This window comes from Lichenostomus cassidix, chromosome 17, assembly GCF_008360975.1.
Source record: "Lichenostomus cassidix isolate B80296 chromosome 17, HeHo_3.0, whole genome shotgun sequence".
NCBI lineage: Eukaryota > Metazoa > Chordata > Aves > Passeriformes > Meliphagidae > Lichenostomus > Lichenostomus cassidix.
The window spans coordinates 695063-717500 of record NC_139497.1 but is presented as its reverse complement, the minus strand read 5'-3'; the positions used below and the strand labels follow the sequence as shown (position 1 = coordinate 717500).

Below are 22438 nucleotides of genomic sequence, written 5' to 3'. Positions count from 1 at the left end.
TTTAAAAATAATGCTGTAGCAAGCATGGGGGAAGGGATAATTCATGAGTGCTAATTGCTTGGCTGTTAATTTTCATAAGTGTTGATAGAAGCAGTTCCTTAAATTAAACTTTGTTTAAAATGTATCAGGGGAAATATTCCACAATGTCGGGCCCGAAGTGAAAATTAATATGAATGCTGTGGCAATTAACACGTACTGGTTAATAGCTTTTAGCAGCATTTTGGGATGATAGTCCTTAAATACATTTTTGCATGCTGCTCTTGTTTCAGTCTTGTTTGACTGTATGTCTGCATAATCACGAACAAATGTTTTCCACAATCCCCAGTATTAAATAGCTTTACTTAAAGAAAGTAGATAAAGAACTTAAGAAAGAAGCAATACTGCTTTAATTAAAATGGAAAATGTGTAAAATAATTAATCCAGGATTAAGATCTCCGTGTGGAAAAAAATGTATTTTTTTGTTTCAATGTTTTGCCCCTAAGCTGAGTGAAATGAACCATATTTGAATCCAAAATTAGTTTGCATAGGGGCTGTTTTTAAAGCATTTGCTTATTCTGCCAGTTGTAGTGGTTTGCTTGCCACCTGCACTCTACTACCTGAACTGGCTTCTGTTAAGAGCTGAAGTTTTACAATGTACAGAAAACCACAAATCTGTCCCAGGTGGTGGTGGGGCAAGTTGTGTGGATTCCTGAGCTGCTTAGAATGCCTCCATTGTAGTTGTATTTCACAAGCCACATTCTCTACTATTTTGATAATTAATGAAGTGATCAGGACAGGAAGAAATTAGAGTGCTTTAAAATTTTACTATTTCATAAAATTGCAGAAGTGGTTATGAAAAAGACACTAAATCTGACAGAAAACACCTGCAAGATTAAAGCATTGCCCACATTGGCTTGGTTGGTATGACAGCACACAACACATTCTGATTTGAACTGATAAGCTGAAAACAATACATCCAAGCAAGGGGATTAGGGAAGGAGGACCCTGAGGAGGATTTATTCCATTTCAGGTCAGTTAGGGAACCGAGCCAGTGGTGAAACCAGTCAGGATGAAGAGCACAGACATGGGCACAGAGCTCCACACAGAGAGCACTGAGCTCTCCTGCTTTGCCCTTGCACCGAAAAATGAGTGCTACTGCACAACCTGCAATCTGCATTACCAAACTGAGATTTGTATAAACCAAAGGCCTGGTTAAAGATTTCAGAGCCACTGTGACCCCCTGAGTAAATACATAATTAAGTAGGGTGTTTTTAAGACATGTTTAATTAGGCCCCTAGCCCCTCCTCACCCCCCTGCCTCTCCCCAATTATGTACCATTTCCCCCAGAGATACACGGCTCTGTTAATTATGCAAATAAGTCATGCATTATTCCCTGAAAGAATTATATTTCTGTGAAATACTGATCATATATTATCAATAAAAATAAATACAAGACATATGATATTTCATTTAAAATACAATTTTAAATTGACAACAACAATTTCTAGTAATGTAGCAAAGATTAGCTTGGATTATCAAAGAGGGGAAGAAAAATGCTGAAGTTCTTCAAGTTTCTGAGACCTGAACATGACTGAATTACAACAGAATTCCCTTAACAAAGAAGCATTTGATTTTTATTTGTCCTATACATGACATTGGAATACATTTAAATGTTTGCCCAACTGGAATTTCATGGCACAAGAACAGCAAACCTGGAGTTAAGACAAAAGGCCTCTTGGTGCTGTCAGCAGGAAAGTGCTGCTGTCACTCATTAACGAGGCCAGGAATTTTGAATACCTGAGTTAGCACTAATTGCTACATGCTAATAAGTATAAAATCACAATAGAGGAGCTTTTGCACGTGAACTTCATAGTCTAAAGGTTACCATTTCGCAAATATTCCAGATACTCCTAGAAATGTCAGTGGAATTAAGGATCTGACTTTCCACTTCAAGAACACCTAACAGAATATGAAATTCTTCCATCACGATGGTAATGAAGCTCAAACTCCATCCTCCCACAGGAGATTCCACAAACAAATCCAGTAGAAAACAGATCTGTGGAGTATTTATACTTGTTTTGGGACAACATGACAATGATCCATCACACCGATGTTTATATTTCAGTTTCTACAGTTGATGACAGAGAAAAATACTTGGCAATATGGAGCACAGGGAAGACATTTATTCCCCAGACTGAGCGATATCAGATCCATCTCTGACCTCCATGACCTACCAGGTTTGCAGCCAACCTCCTCCCTGTGCTGCACAAATGAGCACTTGTGCAGAAACACATCGATTAGTGCTCCTTTTTGCCTTGGATAGTGACCTACTGGTACTTCAGTTTTCCACCCTCAAAACAGACCATGACTTCTCCCACTCTCACAAGAGCACTGTGGGTAAACATGTGAATCATGGAATATTCAGCAAGTGCTGTGATGTAGATAGACAGAATAGGTTTTTTTTTAAAATGCCAAATAATCAATAATTTACACAAAGGGTCTCATCAACACTAGAGAGACATCCCACGACTCTGTCACACTGAAGGTGACACCTCACTAACCTGCTGGAGAAGGAAACAGCAAGGCAGAGAAACCTAATTCTCAGTCCAGAATTTTGTAAAGGAGAAATGGTTCTACAGAACCTGGAACCATTGCATCTGCATCTTTCTAGATAACCACCTCCTGATGGCCACTATAAAGCCTAACTAGAGCCTGCACAAGTCACTGCACAGGAGCAGAGCCTCAGGCTGTCACTGCCAGGTGACCCTGGGAGGAGACAAAGCCTCTCAGGTCACTCACCTTGCCGTCAAACTTGGAGTACTCGTTGAAGGGGTTGTTGAGCTGCAGTGGACACTGCTCCAGTCGCACAGACAGGATGGACTGCTTCCCAGAACATGGGGATTTCACTCTGAAGTTCTTTTTTTCAAACAGTGAGCTCAGCTCCTCCGCTGCAGATCAGAAAAGAGATTAGAGGCATCATATGAGGAGATGTACAGCAGCTGCTGCTTACCACAGAGAGATAACATCGTAAGAGGGAGCACAAAATCAAATAAATAAACCAACAAATGCTTCAGCAGTGCAGGATCTACCACCACTCTTTCATAGCCCAGAGATATGAAACTGTTAAGAAGTTTGAATGATGCTACTGAGGAAAAGGTGAATTTTTCCAATACAGAGAACAGAACTGATCAGCATAAGATCCACTCAAGTTAAGATAAAAATCAAGAGAATGACACATTCCTGGTCTTTCTGTTTGCCTACCTTTTCCGAAATGAACAGGAATCACTACAGAAAAGAGCTGCTGACACATCTACACCATGGCAAGCAAACAGAGCTCCCACTGAGCCTGTGACAGGTGACATGGTGCCACATCACAGGACAGGACCACGCTGCCCAGCGCTGCACCGTAATCACCCCCTGCTGCCAGCAGCCAAAGAATCATTTCTGCAGATTTTACTTCCCATGGTAGATGGGATATGGCCTCACCCCATAAAAATGTCAAACCTGAAACCACCATTCCAGATCAACAGTCAGAACAATAAAAACAAAAAAGCTTTCTAAAAACAAAGGAGATCCAAGTTCAGGAGTTCTTTGTGTGGTCAGTGAAGGCTCGTAAAAGCCTTTTTATGTGAAGAATGTGCACAGTTGAATTTCCAACAATTCAACTTCATACTTTAAAAAAACCCTAATAATAGGGCTTCTTATGTTACAAGGCCACTATGAAACCAGGACAGAGCCCGGGGTGTTTCAGCACATCAGCACCAACGGGTCTCATCTGCAGGGAGCTGTGACTGAATCTGGACAAGGTTTCCCACATCTGCTCCAGGAACCAAGAGCCCCCAACCTCCATCAATCACTGCCTGAGAACCAACCCAGCTTGCCCAGCCTGGCGCTCCTGTGCTTGGATTCCCTCACAGCTCACAGATTTACATTTTGCTTCTCCAGGGAAATGGAACTGTTCCCAAGGTGGAATGACCTGGGACTAGATCTGCAGGGAGTTGGTTCATTTCTTAGAGTGCAAAATTAAAACTTGTCAAATGATTAGTCAAAAGCTCCATTTATTTTTATCAGCAGATTGCCTTAAAACTCAGGCAGTTGGCAGAGGTGCTAAATACTGGCACTGAGAGATCCCCAACAGGCTTGTGAGAGGCTGCTATTAACCAAAAAAATCTTGATTTAATCCCTTTCAATGTGGCCACTTTAACTCCATTAGATTGTTTTGGTTTTTCAGCAAGCACTTATACCTGTTGGGTTTTTAAAAAATCTCTATCATTATGATGGAGTACTACCTTTAACTGATAATTCTTGGGCATTTGGAAAAGACCTTGGAATCCAATAAAATGATTTAACTCGCACATGTGAAAAAGCAAGTTTATATCTACAGCTACTCTGTAGGGGCTGAGTACAAGGCTTTGGAAAAATTCCCTTGACATATGCGAATCACAAAAAATTCTCAGCTGACAGATGCCCTCAGTGATGCCCCCACAGCCCAGTGCAGAAGGGCAGCAATGTCTGTGAGTTCATCCCTACAGTGAGGCACCTCTGTGATGCAGCTGGTGCCATCAGACCCCCACCCAGGACACAACAGCCACTCTCCAGCATCTTTTTGGTTTGCACAGTGCCAGCCACAGGATCAACTTTGTCCAAAGCTCAGCTGAACACAGGCAGAAGGCAGCCAAATCCCCTCTCTAAGAACAGGTCTTTCTGTTGCTGTCTTCACACACACTTCTCCATAACCCCAAATTCAAAGAGCCAAAACCACAAAGCCTCCTACACCCATGTGATGAAGAGGAAGGTACAGTGGATATCCTTAAGGGCTCTTCTTTCTCCTTCCTGCAGTGCTGTTGTTCATGCAAGTGAGGGAGAAACATGCAGAACTCAGCAGGCAAAGCAGAGAAGCAAAATCAGCTCTGCCAATAGACCCAAGTGCCTGGAATTTTTATGTAACTTACTTATCTTTTTATTTAAATCTGATCTGCAGCAGGCAGGGACTGATCTATTTGCCTGCAAGCCCAGCACATTGCTCAGAGGGGACATCTCTGACTGCTGGGGACAGATGATGAGTGCTCACGAGGCACTGAGAAGGGATGAAGCTGCTGGGACTGAGGAGCCAGGAGTGGCAAAGGGAGCTCAGCCTGAGCTCAGTGCAGGGAGCAGCAGAGACAGCAGAGATCTGCAGCAGCACTGGGCAAATGCTATAAAATACTGAGCAAAGAGTTGGAGGTTATGGTAGATTAACCTTTAAAACCTACAACTCTGCTTACAGAAGGAGAAAGGCAAAAACATTTCAGAATGCATTAACAGGGGTATCCAACACAGCTGAACACTGAATTAAGGATTAGTGCAACTGTGCTGCTCATGTGAGCAGCTTTGTTCACTCCTCTGAAAAAGATATTATAGTGCTGGAGAACGTTCTGCAAACGACAGCCATGGAGATATAAGGAATTAGGCAAAAAAAAAAGGAGATTACATAGGGACCTCATTAAGATATACACGAATTTTGAAAGAAGTAGGCATGACAAAGGTTTGAATATGTGTCAAATACAACAGAAATAGAAACTAGCTTGAGTTATAAAATAGGAAAATTGAGACAGATTTTTAATTTATTACAATTTAAACTATGTAGAATATCCAGTCACAAATATTCAGTTACGTAATTAAAAAAAAAAGAATTTAATTTTTTTTGAGAAATTAGTGATAATAGTTTTACCAAGGAAAGGCCAGATAATCTAAGCCAGCAATTATTATGCCTGAATTTACGTATATCATATATATGCTCTTTATTTCTTAAGATTTTCACCTTATCTAAAAAAATAACCACAAAAATATTCTATCCAAGTAAACTCTACAAAATGCTGCATGGCACCAAAGGCCTCTGGAAATGGCTGGAAAGTCACATGGAGATCCTGACCCTGCATTTATTCTGAATGCAGAGGGCAGAGCCACGTGCTGTCCCTGCAGTCCCACGGTGACACAGAGCTTGGCCCTGCCCTGCTTCCCTCCCTGAGACAGCACAGGAAAAGGACACTGCCAGCTGACAGAATACACAAAATATTGATACCTCAGAGTGCAAAAAAAAAAGCAGCCACTCCAGGTACCTCAGGCCAAACTGGGTGTTAAACACTTCTTCCTTTCCTGTCCCTTTTTTACCCCAGGGAGCTCCCTGGCCATGCCTGGCACTCCCAGGATGGCACAAAGAATTGACATTTCCTCTGTGCTTTGAAAGCTTAGGGGAAAATTATAAACTGCAAATGTTGTAACCATCAAAGGCAGCAATAAAACCAGTAGGAAAATAGAAGACCTTTTCTTTTACCTGAGCAAGAAGTATTTCTGTCTTTCCACTGAACGTTTTTGCATTTTATTTGATTTTGTCTCTCTTTCCGCAGACGTTCTAGTCTCTGAGCTTGAAAAGAAATATTACAACTATAAGTTTGTCAATGAAAGTTTACTATAAACAAAGACATAATTAACTACCTTTATATGAATAAAGATGTTTTATACTGCATATGTAGGGAAAAAAGTCATAAAATTTTAAAGGTGGCACCCCTGAAAAGCAAATACCAACAAAAACATGAAAATGTTCTTGATTTATAATTGAAATTAGAGGATATAAAACATTAATAGAGATCATAAAGATAGTATTAACATGGAAGAGAATAATAAAATGTGAAAACTTCTGTGATTAATATGACATTTCATTATATAAATCATTAATAACGGTCTTAAAGGAATTTTAATGCACAAATGAACTGAAGTGAATATTACATTACAGGAATAAAATTACTGTTATGAATTACTCTACCCGTTTCAAAAATTAAAGATAAATGAACTCAGACTAGACTATTAAAGTTTTAAATATAAAATCCTTTATCTAAAAATCATGAAAATTATAAAATGTCAAAGCGATATAAATTAGCACAGCTTTTTCTTCAGTGGGCTGAAACAGTTTATAGGTAGTAAAATAAATGATTTGTATCTTCACAACATTAGTCAAATCCTAAAATGAATATTATATTTCTTTACATATATTTTGACTACATCTTCAAAATATGGTTAGGAAAAAAAGCCCCAAATAGTTCTGATACCGAAGAACTTGCAGCCCAGGGTACCAAACAACAACTGAAATTACCTTTTTTGTTAACAGTAAGAGCTTCCTTGGGGAAAAAACCTGATAGAAGCCACCTGAGACAATGACCCCAAGAAAGCACTGATGGAATGAAGTGTCCACTCAGAATAAGCAGATTAGATTGGGAAGTAGGACTAACAGTGCTGACCCCCGAAGGAAACAATTTGCTGGATATATTACCAATTTTGATGTATTGAGATAATTCATTAACTAAAATGGGTTTATAGAAGAGATTCTAAAATGCTAAATTACTCTGACAATTTTTAGATACAATTGGAATTCCCTGAGCCTTTTCAGCAATTAAAAAATGTTAATAAATATTTTCTATCCCTTCTGTTATTATTCTTTTACATTTAGCTCTTTGGACTGAATTGTGGACGACGAAGTAATTTTTTTTCCCATAGAAACTGTCAACCAGGGAACTGATAAAAAACCAGTCCTTTGAGCTTTAACAGCTGCAACAAGCAGTTTAAGTTACAAGCACAAATAGGGACTTTGATAAGTATCTCCCATTTAAGTCAACAGGATGTTAGAACCTGAATACCTCTAAGTAGCTTCTTCTTAATGAAATAAGAAAAGTATCCCTCCTCATAAGTTTAAATATTGGAAAAACACTGTTGTAGCATAGATGTTTTATTCTGAAAGACAAACTCCACATTTTTACTAGTTACTGCTGAGACTGTAACTTAAAATTACCTTCCAAAACCCTTTCTCCCCAAATGGGGCATCATAAAAATCTGCTAGATTAACAGGTAAACAAAGGATAAAGAAAAAACCACAGACTAGAAACAAGAACAATACATGTTTTTATCCTGTTGGATATTTTCCCCCCTTGTCAAAACAAGTGTCCAGGAGCACAGTCACCACCTTCACTGACTCCATCCTGTTCTTCCACCTACAGCTGATCACAAATGACCATTTTACTGTGGGACTGAGCTACAGCAGCACCAAATCAGCTGCAATGATCAGCACCTATTAGAAATGTGAATTATTTAAGGCTCACTCTCACAAGCAGCCAGTGAAAGCTTTTGGTGTGAAAAATGTCACTGACCAAATGCAGTTGTGGTTTCATTAACTGTCAGCAGCAAGCTGAGCCTTTGTTCCTGGTCCTGGGCAGTTTGCTGCTCTCCCACAGCCAACACCTTCCACTGACCTCTCCACCAAACATGCCAGAGCAGAGGCAGAAAATGTGCTCCCTTGGTGTCCCAGCCATGACTTTAGAATATGCCCCCAGCTGGCACCTGAAATGGCTTCAGTCCATAATTCAAATGGAGATTATTCTATCTGCTCCCTTGGTGAAATGACCCTTCAGAATTATTTTTTGGAGCAATTCTGTAAACCTTCAAATTTGCCTTGTCCTCCTCGTGAGCTCCAGCATCCCCTGAACTGCCCCAGCCCCAGGACAGCACTGGGCAGCCTGGCACACTGGATTCCCACCACGCCTTCCTGCCAATTTGGGCTATAATTTCAGTTATTTCCAAATCTCACTCTCCAGTACATGAGATTAGTGCCCTGGCTTTTCTGGAACTTTTCACAACCTCCTGCTTGTAAAAGGCATTTCAGTATCTCCAATGCCACACACATTTTCCTGGCGAAGCAGAGCACAGAGGTGCTTTCTGGGCTCTAGGTGGTGTTATAATACCTGCAGAAATCATTAAAAAAATATATATGGAAACACAGAAAAAAAGAGGTCCGTACTGACCACTGCACATCAACCTTCTTATCTATATTTTACCTCACAGAACTCCTGCTTATAATATTCCTCAGGTCTAAGCAGAAGCCTTAGACATCCCTCGTATGAAACACCACATGGGAGAGCTCTCTGCCAGTCACGACAAAATTAGTGTATTTTGCTAAGGTGTTCACCCTTAAACTTTCTAATTTGGTACATTAAACCCTAGCTCGAGGTTTTTCTCAGAAATAAAACTTTGGGAGACAAAATACAGACCAATCATTCCCTTTGCTGGCTCACATCAAACTTCATTCCTCTCTTTTGTAACAAATACATTTGATGCCTCACTAGGCAGATTTTTTCTCAGAAAATAACCATCCTGTTCAAAAGTTAACACCCCTCCAGACAGTAACAATAGAAATATCAAAGACTGTTCATGTACTTTGGATTTAGATTTGATGTCTTCACAATTTGATTTTTTTTTATATATAAAACTGACTACCTCAATGTTCCTCTGTACCGGAATAGGTAAAATAGCAATTAAAGCTCAGTTGACAGCACACTAAAGTAACTGAATCATTACATATCCTTCTATAAAAGGGCCTCAACATTACAAAAGAAGTTTGACAGACACTGAGCCAGTCACGCTCTGGTTTGTCCATACAAGGCAGACTCAGGGAAACTGAATATAAAATACAAAGCTGCTGCAAACACCACATACCTGTGTTTGATCGTCTTCTGATTCCAAAGTCCCAGCTTGAGGTAATATCGACTGATTGGGAATATACATAGCCCTGAGTCTCCCCATTGCTTCCCTGTGGCTCTGACCCATTATCCCCATATGCTGACGAGGGATTAAACTTCTCCAGGTCAACATCGTGATCGATCAGGACCATTTCACACATCCCTGTGTCATCACTGGTCACGTGTGACTGCCGAATGTGAGCAAGGATAATGGTTGGGTTGTCCAGGAAAGCCATTCTGTCCACAAGTCCACCACTTCACTGTACTATCTTCTCTCCATCTTGTTTCATGGACACACGTACCTAGAAATAATGAACACAACATTTTAGGGAAGAAACGCCTCTCAAACACAAAAAGCTCAAACCTCTCATTCTGGAAGGTTACTATTTGGGATGCACAAATCCTGAGTGAATTAGGGTGAACTGTTTTAATTCTGCTCCAGTTTACTTAAGCTACAGTGATTGCTTGGATCCATTTAAGGAACAGTGGATTTGGAACACAGTTTGAAACCTGAGTCCCAGGACAGCAAAACACAACAGATACCTACAGACAGGTCCCAGTACTCTACAACACATGGTTGCTGTAAGGCAAAATACTCCACAGTGCTACACATAGGAGGCAAGAGAATACAGACTAGAAATATCTGCCTATTCCAACTAATCCATTACAAAACCAACAGGGTTTTGGATTTCTTTTCACCCATCATAACAGCGTTACTGTTTTGGTTCTGTGTCTACACACCAGTTCTTTGACTACCTTATTACAGATCCTCTTCAGGTTTTGTATTTCCAGGAAAAACTTTAAACATGAAGAAATTAGTGTCTCAGGGCAGAATATTGAACATCTGCTGCTGTATGGTGCTTCAAACAGGGCAACTGCTGTAACACAGAAAGCTCTGCGACCAAATACCACATGCCTGAGCTCTAAAGCACTTCAAGAACAGTAATTGCCACTTACCTAAAATATTTCATTCAGAGCACTCAAGTGGCCTTTTGAAACAAAGTAGAGGGCAAAAAGGAAAAGGAAAAACCCCAAACCACAAAACCCAAACCACACTCACGTTGTTATCTGATTTTTCTGTAGCTGTGGATTTGTAGTTACGTCAATCTAATTCAAGCCTGGGCTGACTCTCAAAGGGGTGACTCCATGCCCTGCCTGGCCCTGCTCCAGGAATTCCACCCCCTCCCAAAAGTGGCAGTGGAGCTGTGGGGTGAGCTGGGTCAAAAAATGACCTGCTGAAAATAACCCACAAAGAACAGAAACTATTTTTCCTGTTCACATAGTGAATCCATCAGTGAGCAGCAGCAGGAGCAGCAGTGCCACCTCACCCTGGTGGCTCAGGGCCATGGGGACACCTCCACCTGAGGGGCTCGGTCTGAGGTGACACAGGGCAAGACCAGATGTAAATTCCAGAAGTTCAAAATCCCCACTGCTTTTGTAATCAGACAAAAACACTTTAACCCTGCTATAGAGCTGTGTGTGTATGTTTGGGATTTTGAACTTGGAAACACCAGCAACGCCCTGTCCTTGCTGCTTGCAGAACTGTTTAAATCACAAGAAGCCACATCCCAAAAAATCTGTTGAAGGCAGCTGGCCTTCTCTTGGGATATTTTAACAGAGGGAAGGGAAAGAAAGGACCAGCCAGGCTGTTCCAGGACCAGCAAATGCATTTTGCCATCTCCCCTGTATGCTTCCAAGAGGAAAGGTGTATGGAAAGGTGTACTAACACAGGGGCTCACAGAGCAGCTTCTGCATTTAAACAGTTGGGGGCAAAAGTAAACCTTTATTTGGACACTCATCTAATAACGACAAAAGCAAAATTTTGAAGGCTTATTGTAGATTGCAAACCCTCCAACCCTACCAGTGTCCTCCCTCCCAGCAAATATTGGCATCTGCTGATGACAACACTCAATAAATAGTTGCAGCCTTCAGAATTTTAGACATTTTTTTCTCCTTTGACTGCAAATATCATAGGGATTTTTTTTCTGAGAGACTGTCCCCTTCCTGCTTTAAAAAATACAGACAAATTCAGAAGTATTACATTAAGCAACAGACCCAGCAGCAAAAAGAAATTCAATAAAGGAATGGTAGAGAAATAAACCTGACATGCTGCTGGTTATTAATACACTACTGTTACCACACATTGTAATAAATTATGCTATTAGTGAAATTCGCTCCAGAAGGATCCTTGGAGACCCTCAAAGCCCAACTGGACACAGCCTGGAGCTTTGCTGGCCCTGCCTGGAGGTGTGAGTTTGGATGGGATCTCCAGAGGCTTCTGCCAGCCTCGGAAGCACCACAACTCCAGTCTGTTTTAATTTTCTGACTCTTTCCATCAGAGTAAGTAGGGCTGCTCCTGATGGGGCTCTCACTGTCCTCCAGGGGAGAGGCCACAAGGTAAATGTCCCAGCCAAAGGCAGCCCTCGATGTGTTCAGTGCCCTGACACTGCAGCAGTGTGACCAGCATCGTGTGGCTCACGGGACACAGACACAACCAAGCACAGCTCATGGACATTTCAAAACATGTGCTGAGAATGTTCTTTAGATTGAATTATTTCTCCTCACTGATTAGAAAAGGCCACATGTACCTGCAAGCGGTAAAAACTTGTTTAAATAAGCAACAGCCTCAGGCGTCGGAAAGGTCTGCAAACTCCCAATCAAAAATTACTGCTGCCCCATCAATGTGTCATATAAATGTTGGCATGTTAATTGTGTATTTATAAGATTGTTAATGGTTAGTTAATTTACCTCCCACACTATTATTGTACTTGAAATGATTTAATGTCTGCTGAGGGAGTTAACAACATGTAACAGCAGATGCGAGAGTTTTACCTTTATACTCTGCACCCCGACTTCCTGCCATTAACAGTTGTGTGCTAAATCAGCCAAGCTTCTTCCCAACTGTACACGTGCAACTGCTTTTCCCATAAACCTGAACGTGAGAAAGTGATGGAAATTCTACAAGTTTAACATAAACATATTTTTATTTCCTCCTCTTCAGAATTTTCAAAAAGATACGTTAAAACTAAGTTCTCAATACATTAATGCTAACCAGAAAATCTCTGAACAGTTAAAATCCTTAAAAAAAAATAAACTTCAGACCCCCAAATTCAATTCAAGTTTTGATACCACATTTAGTAGTTGTAGCCCACAGAATTCTAACCAGTTCCTCCTGTTGATAAAGGCAAACCATGGCACAGACCTGCTCTGAGGAACAGTGACTTCCAATAAGAGAGAAGAACGCAGAGAAGCAAAGCTCAGTTTTCAAACCTCTACAAACACCTTGAAGGTTCCAGCAAAATCACAGATCCAAAATCAATTTCTAGATGTGCTGAGATCTGCCAGCACACCCCTTCTGCACTCCTACACCCACACATCATCACCACATCCTCATGGAGGAGCTTAATTTAATAGAATTCAGGGACTTTTTGAGCATCAGCATCTTATACATTCTTTAACCATAAACAAAAAATAAATGTTCTTCTAAAACTTGGACTATACAAATAAAATTCTACTATTGAATAAACCACTTTGCAGGCAGCTGTCAAACATACTCTGTGCGAACACTAAAACCAAAGAGAGCAGTGTGAAATCTCCAGAATTTTAGAGTTTGGTATTTCTGTACAACAGGATACACAGGCTGGGGTTTTGATGATTGGCAAACATCTATGATTGATCACACAGGCGGACAGAGACCTTCACTTTCTTCCTGATCTAACTTTCTGCACATGATCTGATCAACAGCCTAGGAGTGAATGCTCCCTCTCCCCTTCTCCTGGGTGCCATCGCTGTGATCCTGCCATGCCCCGAGGTCCCTGCAGAGCACAGCCCCCCATTAGCCTTGTGCAGACACAGAACATCCCCAAAGATGTCAAATTGCACCATCAAGAGGCTGAATGACTTGCCAGGATTCACAGGAACTTTGTAGCAGAATCAGACAGCTGCATCTCAGTCTACTATTTTTATCAGCAGTATTCCTCTTCCAGTACCCCACGGCTATATTTATGGCATCGATAGACTCTCCCAGCGAGGGAAGCAGGGCTTTATGCAGATCAGCCTCATTCATAACCCGGCGCACGATGAGGAACGCAGAGCGCGCTAACAAACGATTCCGCTCCCAGGAGGTGACACAAAGGTCTTGAAAAAGGATCTGCAGCTATACAGGCTGTACCTTAAACACACAGCTGAACACAGCTGAATTTGGGGAGGCAACTCCATCATCACAACATGTTAACTGTTCTTGCGACCCTCGCGCTTGCTTGATGTGCTGCAATTATTTAAATAAAGACTGTCTCGCTCTCCTCTTTCCCCACCAAACACCCCACACAGAGTATCGTATCTGCATGTTAACCTACACGAGGTGACAACGAGATATCGAAGCCAGTGTGAGATCAGGGGAAAGGACAAGCTAAACACACACCTCATGACTGCCATCCTTCCCATCCATCCAACGGCAGCAGGCACAGCTGGAACCACGCTCCGTGCTGGACCCACTGGCTGGTGGGACTGCAACCATGTGTCAGCCCGGGCTCACTGCTGTTTGCAGAGGAAACGTTTGACCTTGAGCATGAAAAATGCTGACTGCAGCTTTCCTTACTTCTGGGAAAACAGTTATTCGGGAATGAATTTTCTGGTTTTTTTAAATATACACAGTTGAATTTGACAAAACCCCTCACTGTCACTGCCCAGCGCAGGGTGGCTTGTCACTGTCACTCCCCACACCAGCAAGCACGAGAGCTGGGGCAGCTGTGTCTCACCTCCACACCTGCCAGCAGTGGGGCAGAGCCCCACTGCCACCCACTGCCCCAGCCCTGCTCCCTCCAGCAGGCTCCTGACACGTTTTCCAGCACAACTACGGATTTTGCTTGGTAAAGTGACACCAATGCCAACAGGCACTTTCACACCTGCACCTGTCCCCGTAAGTTCAGACTCCAGGTCACAACCTTCCAGCTCCACCAGATGTCCTGCCGTGCCATCGGCACCTCTCCAACTGCAGGACACTGTCCCTAAACTGACAAGCCAGTGCCACCTTTCCATGGCATCCTACGGGAAATATGTTCCTCACATGAAGTGTTGATATTTTTGCCTTTCATGCTTTGAAATTCACAGATCTCTTAATAAGCTACAAGAAACAATAAAATCAGAGAGACCTGTAAGCAACCAAAAATATTCTGTTCCAAATTGCCCACAAAACTCTGAAGCCAGTTCCTGCAATGTATCTTTCTTGCTAAATTACAAAAGTAAGAAGCGAGAGGCAGGGGGAAAAAAAATTCCTTCCTCCTGTTCTGCAAAGCTGAAGCAAGCCTTTTTCTTTTTCCATTTTTTTTTAAGCCCTATTCAAGGTAAACAAAAATATTCCAAAGACACAACATGTGGAAGGTACAACTTGGATTCAAGACAATTACTAACAAACACAAAACATAGCAAGTGGGAAAAATTATATACCATTGCAGGTCATGTTATCACTCAAGGGCTTCCTAGTCCCTGTATTCAAAAACCTCCTTGACTATAGCTCTTTAAAGTGATCTTAAAAAACTAATGAAAAAGATAGGCAGATTAGAATTAAAAATTGATTTTTCCCCCAACATCATATAAGCAGAAACAGGACAGCATGAACATACTTCAAAATTTATGATTCAGGTTATATGAAATAATTTCCCAGTCAACTTCTGTCTGCAATTGCAAAAGAAATGGTTCTGGTTATCTGCATTTGCAGCAGCACAAATAATCAACCCCCTCAAATGCAGACAGATCCTGGGCAGGCAGGATAAAGGAAAGTGAACTGCAATATATGAACATTCAAGTTTATGTTTCAGCAAAAGCTCAAGTGCATTTAAGAGTGAATACTTATCTGCAGAAGCTGTCGCTCACACTCTGGTCCTATCATTAAAAAGGAAATAATCATTTACAGTCATATAAAGAGGCTCTCTCACAAGAGAGAATGGAATTGGGAAGTTATGATGAGCAAACACTACATTACACACAACTTCCAACAAATTATTTGTTCATTTCCAGACCTGTAAATCAATCTGGCATTAGCTCTGTATTTCTGAACTGCTTGGAATTTGGCTATACTTTTGTTGTCATACTAATCAGGATGCAAATGACACCAATTCCAATATTTTAATTACTGAGCTTTAGAAGGAGGAGAAAATATTGGGGTATGTACGGGAAGTATTCACTCTTCTCTTTCCTGATCTTGTCATATCTTTGTTTAATTGCAGACAAGTTGATTCTCTGCTAACCTGAGAAATCTTGCATCAAGATTTTAAGCAAATAAATAAGTATAAAAATGCAGAGATTATAAATTAGGGCAGACAAATCTGTATCTAGACTTGTGCCTGCAAAGAGCATTCTATCAATATAGTGAAATGCTAATCTCCTAATTAACAACCTAATTAGGTAATTATGGCTTTGCAGAGGGATGCCTAAATGAAATATGACAACATGGTCACCTCTTTATATGGCACCTGTGGGCCTTTTCAGCTGTCACTGCCGAGAGTGCAATATCAATTTGAACAGATGACAAAGTGTTGTCATTTTTCATTCAGATATTGTGCTGAATGCTGGGATAGAGGCCGCTCGGAGACACGGCATCTTGCCTGGGCTTTGCCTCATCTAAATATGTGCAAACACTTCGCTTAATTTTTAATGTCTCTGATTGAGCTTGGTTTCTCATGCTGTCTGCAGGCATTCCCTGACACACACCACAGCTGCAGTGTCACACTGGGGTGACCCACAACCCCGGAACCCCCGTGACCCAATTTCACAGCACGTGTGTGGGAGAATTACTATCCAGAAAATATCTGAGTATTTGGGTTCATTTTTGATGCTTAATTGCTGCTGGCTTTAAAACGAAAAAACCAAACCAGAGTGCCTTGTAAATAACACATTACAACTTTCATTTTACTTTTATTCCTGTTGAACACTATTTTCCAGGGGAACAGCAGTCCCTGTCCAGGAGAGGGTGAAGCTGTAGAGAGGAGAATGAAAGCACAGGCTGGGGCTACTCGAATATCAGACTGGAGTGCCTATTTTCACAATTTTAGTGTGATATTCAAGAGCCTAAAAAACTTAATAAATTTTATAAGCACCCATACAAACTTCAATCTTAAAAAAAAACTGAACAAATCAGAAGCTTCACCGCTTTACTTTTTTGCATTTACTATTGAGGGAGATGCTGCTCTGTTTGGGTTTTACACACACAAAGGTCCCCAGGCTCTCAAAAGTTGCCTTGGGGACCCAAGAGCCTGGGGACATCCTGTATGTCCAGCCAGCCCAGGGCCCCTCAGCACAGCCTCTGCACTGCTCTGCACCAGCAGCACAAAGGGTGGCCTGACACTGCAGGGGTTTGTGCCTTAAACAGCAGCACCTGTCAAAACAAACACTTTTGCCTTTGTAAGTTTCTTTAGGTCATTGCCATTCTACTTTTAAGTGCAGGAAAACACTTTTATTGCATTAAAAATAAGATAATAATCTTATTTTTTGTATTATAACAGCATGCAAGCTGCTTCTAACTTCAGAAACACTCATGATGGTCAGACCTACTTAAAAATGCCTGAGACCTTCATTCCCTTTGGGATTCTGTGTCAAATGGAACTGGACAGATTCACATTTCTTCAGTAAAAGATGAATCCCCCATTCCTCCGGCTTTTAATTTTGGGTCTGTCTCCTTCAAGAGCACACAAAACATATTCAATTAGCTTTGTTTTGCTTTCAGAATAATGGATTTAGATACAACACTTCTCAGGCAATAAGGAAACAAGGTGGGGATTGCCCTTGTGCTGTCTTGGATAAGAAACTGAGCTGACAGACAGTGAACAACAAAGCACCACAGCTGGATGGAGCTCCTCAGCTGACACACACATACACACACAGTATTAAAACACAGCTTGCTGTCTGTGTCAGAGCCACTAACAGAAAAGCCCTGGAGAACTGCTGCTACAACACCTGAGGCAGCACCTCCCTGCATGGCAGGACCCAGTGTGGGCAGCATCACAGCCACCAACAGCCCTGCGAGAGCCTTCCAGCTGCCATCAGCACCTTCCACACCCCTGTGCCCCACTGCTCAACCCTGCCCCTTCCAGCAAGCCAAAGGGAAGAAATGAAGAGAGCCTGAGCTCTAGCCCATTTTCTCAGCCAGTGTCATCTTCCCTTCGGCGTCAGAAGGAATTTTGGATATCAAAAGAATCTCTTCACAGAAAGAGTTGTCAGGCATTGGAAGGTGCTGCCCAGGGAGGTGGTGGAATCACCAGCCCTGAGGTGTTCAAGGGAAGACTAGATGTGGCACTCAGTGCTCTGCTCTGGTTGACAAGGTGCTGGGGGGTCAAAGGTTGGACTCGATGATCTCAGAGGTTTTTTCAAACCTCAGTGATTGTGTGATCTCCAAAAAGAGCTGCCACATGGGAGATGGGCAGCTCCTACGTGGGGATGTGACCCATATACTGTTCATTTGCTGTCCCATTTGTCACCATACCTGACCTTTCCATACAGGTGTGTGCTTTTCATGCTCTCATCTTTGACTGGTTGAGAAAATTCGTACTATGGAATGCGTAACACAGATCCCTGTGCCAGGCTGCTTCATCTGCTGAGGCCTTCACTGATCCAAAGGAAATGCACAAGAATGTAGCTGTTACTTGCTATTTTAACATTTGTTATGTTATTTTAAATTTGTTACTTGTTGCAACTGGGTGAAAATTTAGCCAACAGATGAGGAAAGAGTATAACAACAAAGGCCTGAAACACGACTGATACAGAAATGTACTAAATTGGTTCTCTCCGCTTCAGTTATTTCTGTACAAGTCTATACGTACATGCTGATCTCAATTTATTTTTAATCTAACCCAAAAAAGTGTCCGTGAATGGAGCTGTTCTGAATTTGGAAAAGTAACAGAGAGAGTCTAATTCCCAGTCTTCCATCTACCTGATAATCCCCTGACACCTAAAATCGTGTAGAACACTCAGGATATCCAAGCTGGCATCTCTGTTTAGTCAATTACCAAACTTCCACTAGCACGGAAATCAACTCATTGCTGTGTGTCCTGGACACCTTTTCCACTCCCCCACTGTTCCTGTGGTGTTCCCAGTTCTGATGGCACCGTCAAGCAGGTGAAGAAAGGAGAGCCCCATGCAGCAAAGCGTGTCGGTGTGACCATGCCAAAAGCGCCCACCTGGGAACAGCTGGGCAGGCAGACCCCTCCCGTGCGGACGGCAGCAGCAGCCAGGAGAGGGACAAGGGGCGTGTGACAGGGACGCGCGGCATGTGACGGGTGATTTGGGTGAGGTGACTGGCAGAGACCCCTGGGCACACTGCGGGCCTTCCGCATGCCAGTGGCGCGGACACTGCCAGCGCAGCGCGGGGATTCCTGCCGGAGCTGTGCCCGGCGCCACGGCTTCAGCCACACTCACCTGCTCCCCGTCACCCATCGCTGGCGGACGCTCGCCTAACCCGCTCCGTTTGCCCCGCGCCGGGACAGGCGGCCCGGACCCCGCGGGAGCGGCCCCGCCTGCGCGCCGGGGGAGCCTCGGTCCACCCGAGCCGCGTCCCGGGCAGGCTGACAGCCCCGGTGACCGGTCACAGCATCCCGCGGGGGTCCCCGGCGGTCCCGGGAAGGACCGACAGCGCGGGCAGCCCGCGGCAGCCCCGGCCGCAGCCCCGACCTTCCCCCCCGCCCCGCACTTACCGGCGCCGCCGCCGCCGCTCCGGGGCCGCGCAGCCGCTTCCGGGTCCGGCGGAACGGGCGCGGGGCCGCGCGCGACCCGGAAGCGCCGCGGCCGCGGAAGTGACGGCGCGGAACGGGCGGGGCGGCGGCACCGGGAGCGGGGAATGGCTCGGGCTGGCCAAGGCTGTCACGGTCACGGCAGCGAGTCACGGGCTCGAATGGGCACAGCCATCCAGCCCCTGATGCACCGGGCTGGTACCGGGGATACCCGCGGCGGCGCAGCGCTCACCGGCGCCGCACGGCAGCACACAGGAGGCTTTTCTGATGGGGATTGCAGCAGTTTTATTTCCAATTTCTTGTTTGAAACACTGTGACGTTTGTATTTATTTGGCAGTTTTAAACCAAATGTCCCAGGTAGCACTCGGTGTACAAACACAAAGGGGATAGGCATTAGACACAGTCACTGCTGCCCGGAACGGTGGTTATCAGCGCTGCCCAGAGCCGTGAGCAGCGCCCGTGGGTTACCCAGGTGCTCCGGGACTGTCCCCACGCGGCTGCCTGGGCGAGCAGACCCCAGACACCCTCGGGGGTCCACACCTCACACCTCCGGCCTCCTGGAGGTGCAGATGTTGCCAGGTGTTCCCAGGGTTCCTTTTCCTCTTGCTGCCTGTTCCTGGCCTGTTGGCTGTGTGTCCCTGTCACCTTTCCAGACTTGCTGGTGCAGCCTCCACAATCTCCTATGGAAGTAGGGAGATTCCCTCTTGTTAATCCTTGAGGGAAGCCTAACCTGGCAGTCTCAGCAGCTGCACACATCGAAAAACAGCTGCCTTTGAGAAGGACTGAACAGCACAGCACAAGTGCCACCAAGGGCACTCGAGTGCAGCCACCGGTGAGGAGCAGTGACTGGCAGCAGTGGGGGAGTGAGGACAGGAGCTGGAGCTGCCCCAGCATAGGGCATATTGCAGGGAATGCCTGGCTGCAGCCAGCAGAGCCTAGAGCTCTTGACTGACTGGACTCAGCCTCCTAAACCAGCACAAAATCTCACCCCAGCAGCACAGCAGCTTTCCGCTGATGTGGTGAGGTTGAGCAGGTCCCCACAGGGTGAGGTGAGCCTGGGGCTGGTCAGGGAGCACTGTCCTGTTTGGTAGGGTCAGGTGCCAGGGGAGCTGCCCATTCCATCCATGACACTTCACCCTGAATGGGCAAATGCAAATGCATCTGTGAAATATACACAATAATACCGATAAAAAAATGCCTTTGCAGTGGCATTCTTAGTCAGACTGGATAACCCTGAAAACTCATTGGCTCAAGCCAGACAATGGTGGAGTAATTAAGATGTAAAGTAACTGAAATGTGAATGAATTTGTTAATTGCGAAGGGGGACAGTGACACCACAGATTTGTTGACCAGGAGCCATCTCCATCCCCACCAGCCACACGTGGGGTTCCAGATCACACAATGACATCCAGGGCCAAGGTGAAGGCATGGGGATGGCAATGTCAGCTGGGATTGCGAGGAGCTGGGAGCTCTGCTTGACCCATGCCAAGCTGAAGGCATTAGCCAGACTGCCAAGAAGGTTAGATGAGGATGAGGGTTGAGTTTGGACATGACTCCACTGAGATTGTCCATCACAGACAGAGCACATACAGCAAATTAAGGATCATTTAAACTGCCATTCTGACTCTTCATTGCACCTACAGGTGGTTTCCCTTACTTGAGAGGTCTCTGTGGTGACAGTTGTGTTAGACACAGCCCAAAGTGTGAACCAAATGGATCCGAATTGAAGGGAGTTGTAGTGCAGGGGGGGAGTGTCCGATATGAGGACAATTGGAGGGGTGGCAAGGATCCACAGGTAACCTCTTAAGAGACTGAAGGCGTAATTACCCTTGGTGCCTGTGCTTTTTTTCTCTTCCCATTTCCGGGGGGTCTGTGCAGATTTGCAAAAAGATAATTTGAAATTAGCCCCTACTGCACGGCCTGAGCCAGGCCGGCTGTGCCAAAGGCTCCTGCCCTGTCCCACGGCTTCTCCGCGGGGACACGATTCAGGGCACGGGCCGCGACAGACCGGCCCGGGGCCATCCATCCATCCTGCGCCTGGGCTCCATGGCACGGCCGAAGGTCCCGGCCCGGGGCAAGCAGCGGGGCAAGCACCGGGGCAAGCAGCGGCCGCTCCGGGAAGCGCCAGGCCCAGCCCGCCGGGACCCGCGCGGCCTCGGCCCGCCGTCACCACGGCAACGGGGGCGGAGCCCGGGCCGCCCGCACCGCTCACGTGACATTCGAACGGCCCAATCACAAGTTCCTCACGAGGGGGCGGGGCCCGAGCGGGGGCAGGCGGGCACGGTGCTTCCCTGAGCGCGCTGATTGGCCAATACCTCCCCCAGCGCCCGCCCCCGCGGGTAGCGATTGGCCGCCGCGCCCGTCGCTCCCGCACGAGGCCACCGCCTCCTGCCCGCCCCGGGGGCGCGGGCGCCGCTGGGCCCGGCGGGAGGGACGCGCGCGCGGACCGGGGCGGGCGGGGCCCCGCGCGGGGCGGGGAGGCGGGACAAGCCCGGCGGGGCGGGGCCGGGCCGGGCCGAGACCGGGGCGGGGCGGGGCCGGCGGGCGGGGCCGGGGCGCGGGGCGGGGCCGGCGGGCGGGGCGGGGCCGGCGCTCCGCTCCCTCTCGCGCGCCGCTCGCCTCCTTCACAGGGTGACACGTCTGCGGTGAGTGAGTGGCGTTGGCAGCCTGTCAATCCCTCACCGGAGCGGCCATCAAACAACATAAAACACGCGCGGGCACCGGGCGCGGGGCTCATAAATTCCGGCGGGACGATATTTTTGCACATTGCTTTGCAGAGAGTGTGTAATTAATTTTTTTACAGTTCTTTCCCCGTTATTTCCGCTCTTTTCTTTGCACAAGTTCAAACTTTTGATTGCTGCTGTCTCACCCCCGTGCACAGACTTGGGATCGTTTGTTATTTGGGGGGGAGGGCGATTAATTTTTTTTTTTCCCTCTGTGATTGTGTTTTCTTGGCTTTTTTATGTTGCAATTTGGGGGTGGGGGTGTTCGCTGGTTTGTTGTGGTTTTTGCTGTTTGCACCCTCCCAACTTCTGAAGGATTTGAAAGCGAGGTTTTTTGATTTTGTATTTAAATTTTTTTTTTAATTTTGCCTTTTTGCAAAGAAGATTTTTGGACAAGTGGGGAAAGACATAAAAAGCAACAATAAAAATAAAAAAGGAAAAAAAAAAGCTTTGGAGGAAGATTGTACCAGGAAAA

At 45.0% G+C, this 22438-nt stretch overlaps 2 protein-coding genes across 4 annotated transcripts in view; one reads left to right on the top strand and one right to left on the bottom strand.

The window, feature by feature from the left end:
- Positions 1 to 19304, bottom strand: part of MAPKAP1 (MAPK associated protein 1) — a 78845-nt gene extending 59541 nt beyond the window's left edge. For both annotated transcript variants that reach the window (XM_085076661.1, XM_085076662.1), the window contains exons 1-4: positions 19205 to 19304; positions 9499 to 9823; positions 6293 to 6382; positions 2779 to 2927 (exon numbers count right to left, since the gene is read on the bottom strand). In XM_085076661.1, coding sequence (XP_084932787.1) covers positions 2779 to 2927; positions 6293 to 6382; positions 9499 to 9757 — 498 coding nt within the window. In that variant the 5' untranslated portion in view covers positions 9758 to 9823; positions 19205 to 19304. The remainder of the gene's footprint in view (positions 1 to 2778; positions 2928 to 6292; positions 6383 to 9498; positions 9824 to 19204) is intronic.
- A 2512-nt stretch (positions 19305 to 21816) lies between these two features.
- Positions 21817 to 22438, top strand: part of PBX3 (PBX homeobox 3) — a 98049-nt gene continuing 97427 nt past the window's right edge. Inside the window, exon 1 of one of the 2 annotated variants that reach the window (XM_085076657.1) lies at positions 21817 to 22020. The gene's annotated coding sequence lies outside the window, so the exon portion shown is untranslated. The remainder of the gene's footprint in view (positions 22021 to 22438) is intronic. The other variant, XM_085076659.1, reaches the window with a different exon arrangement.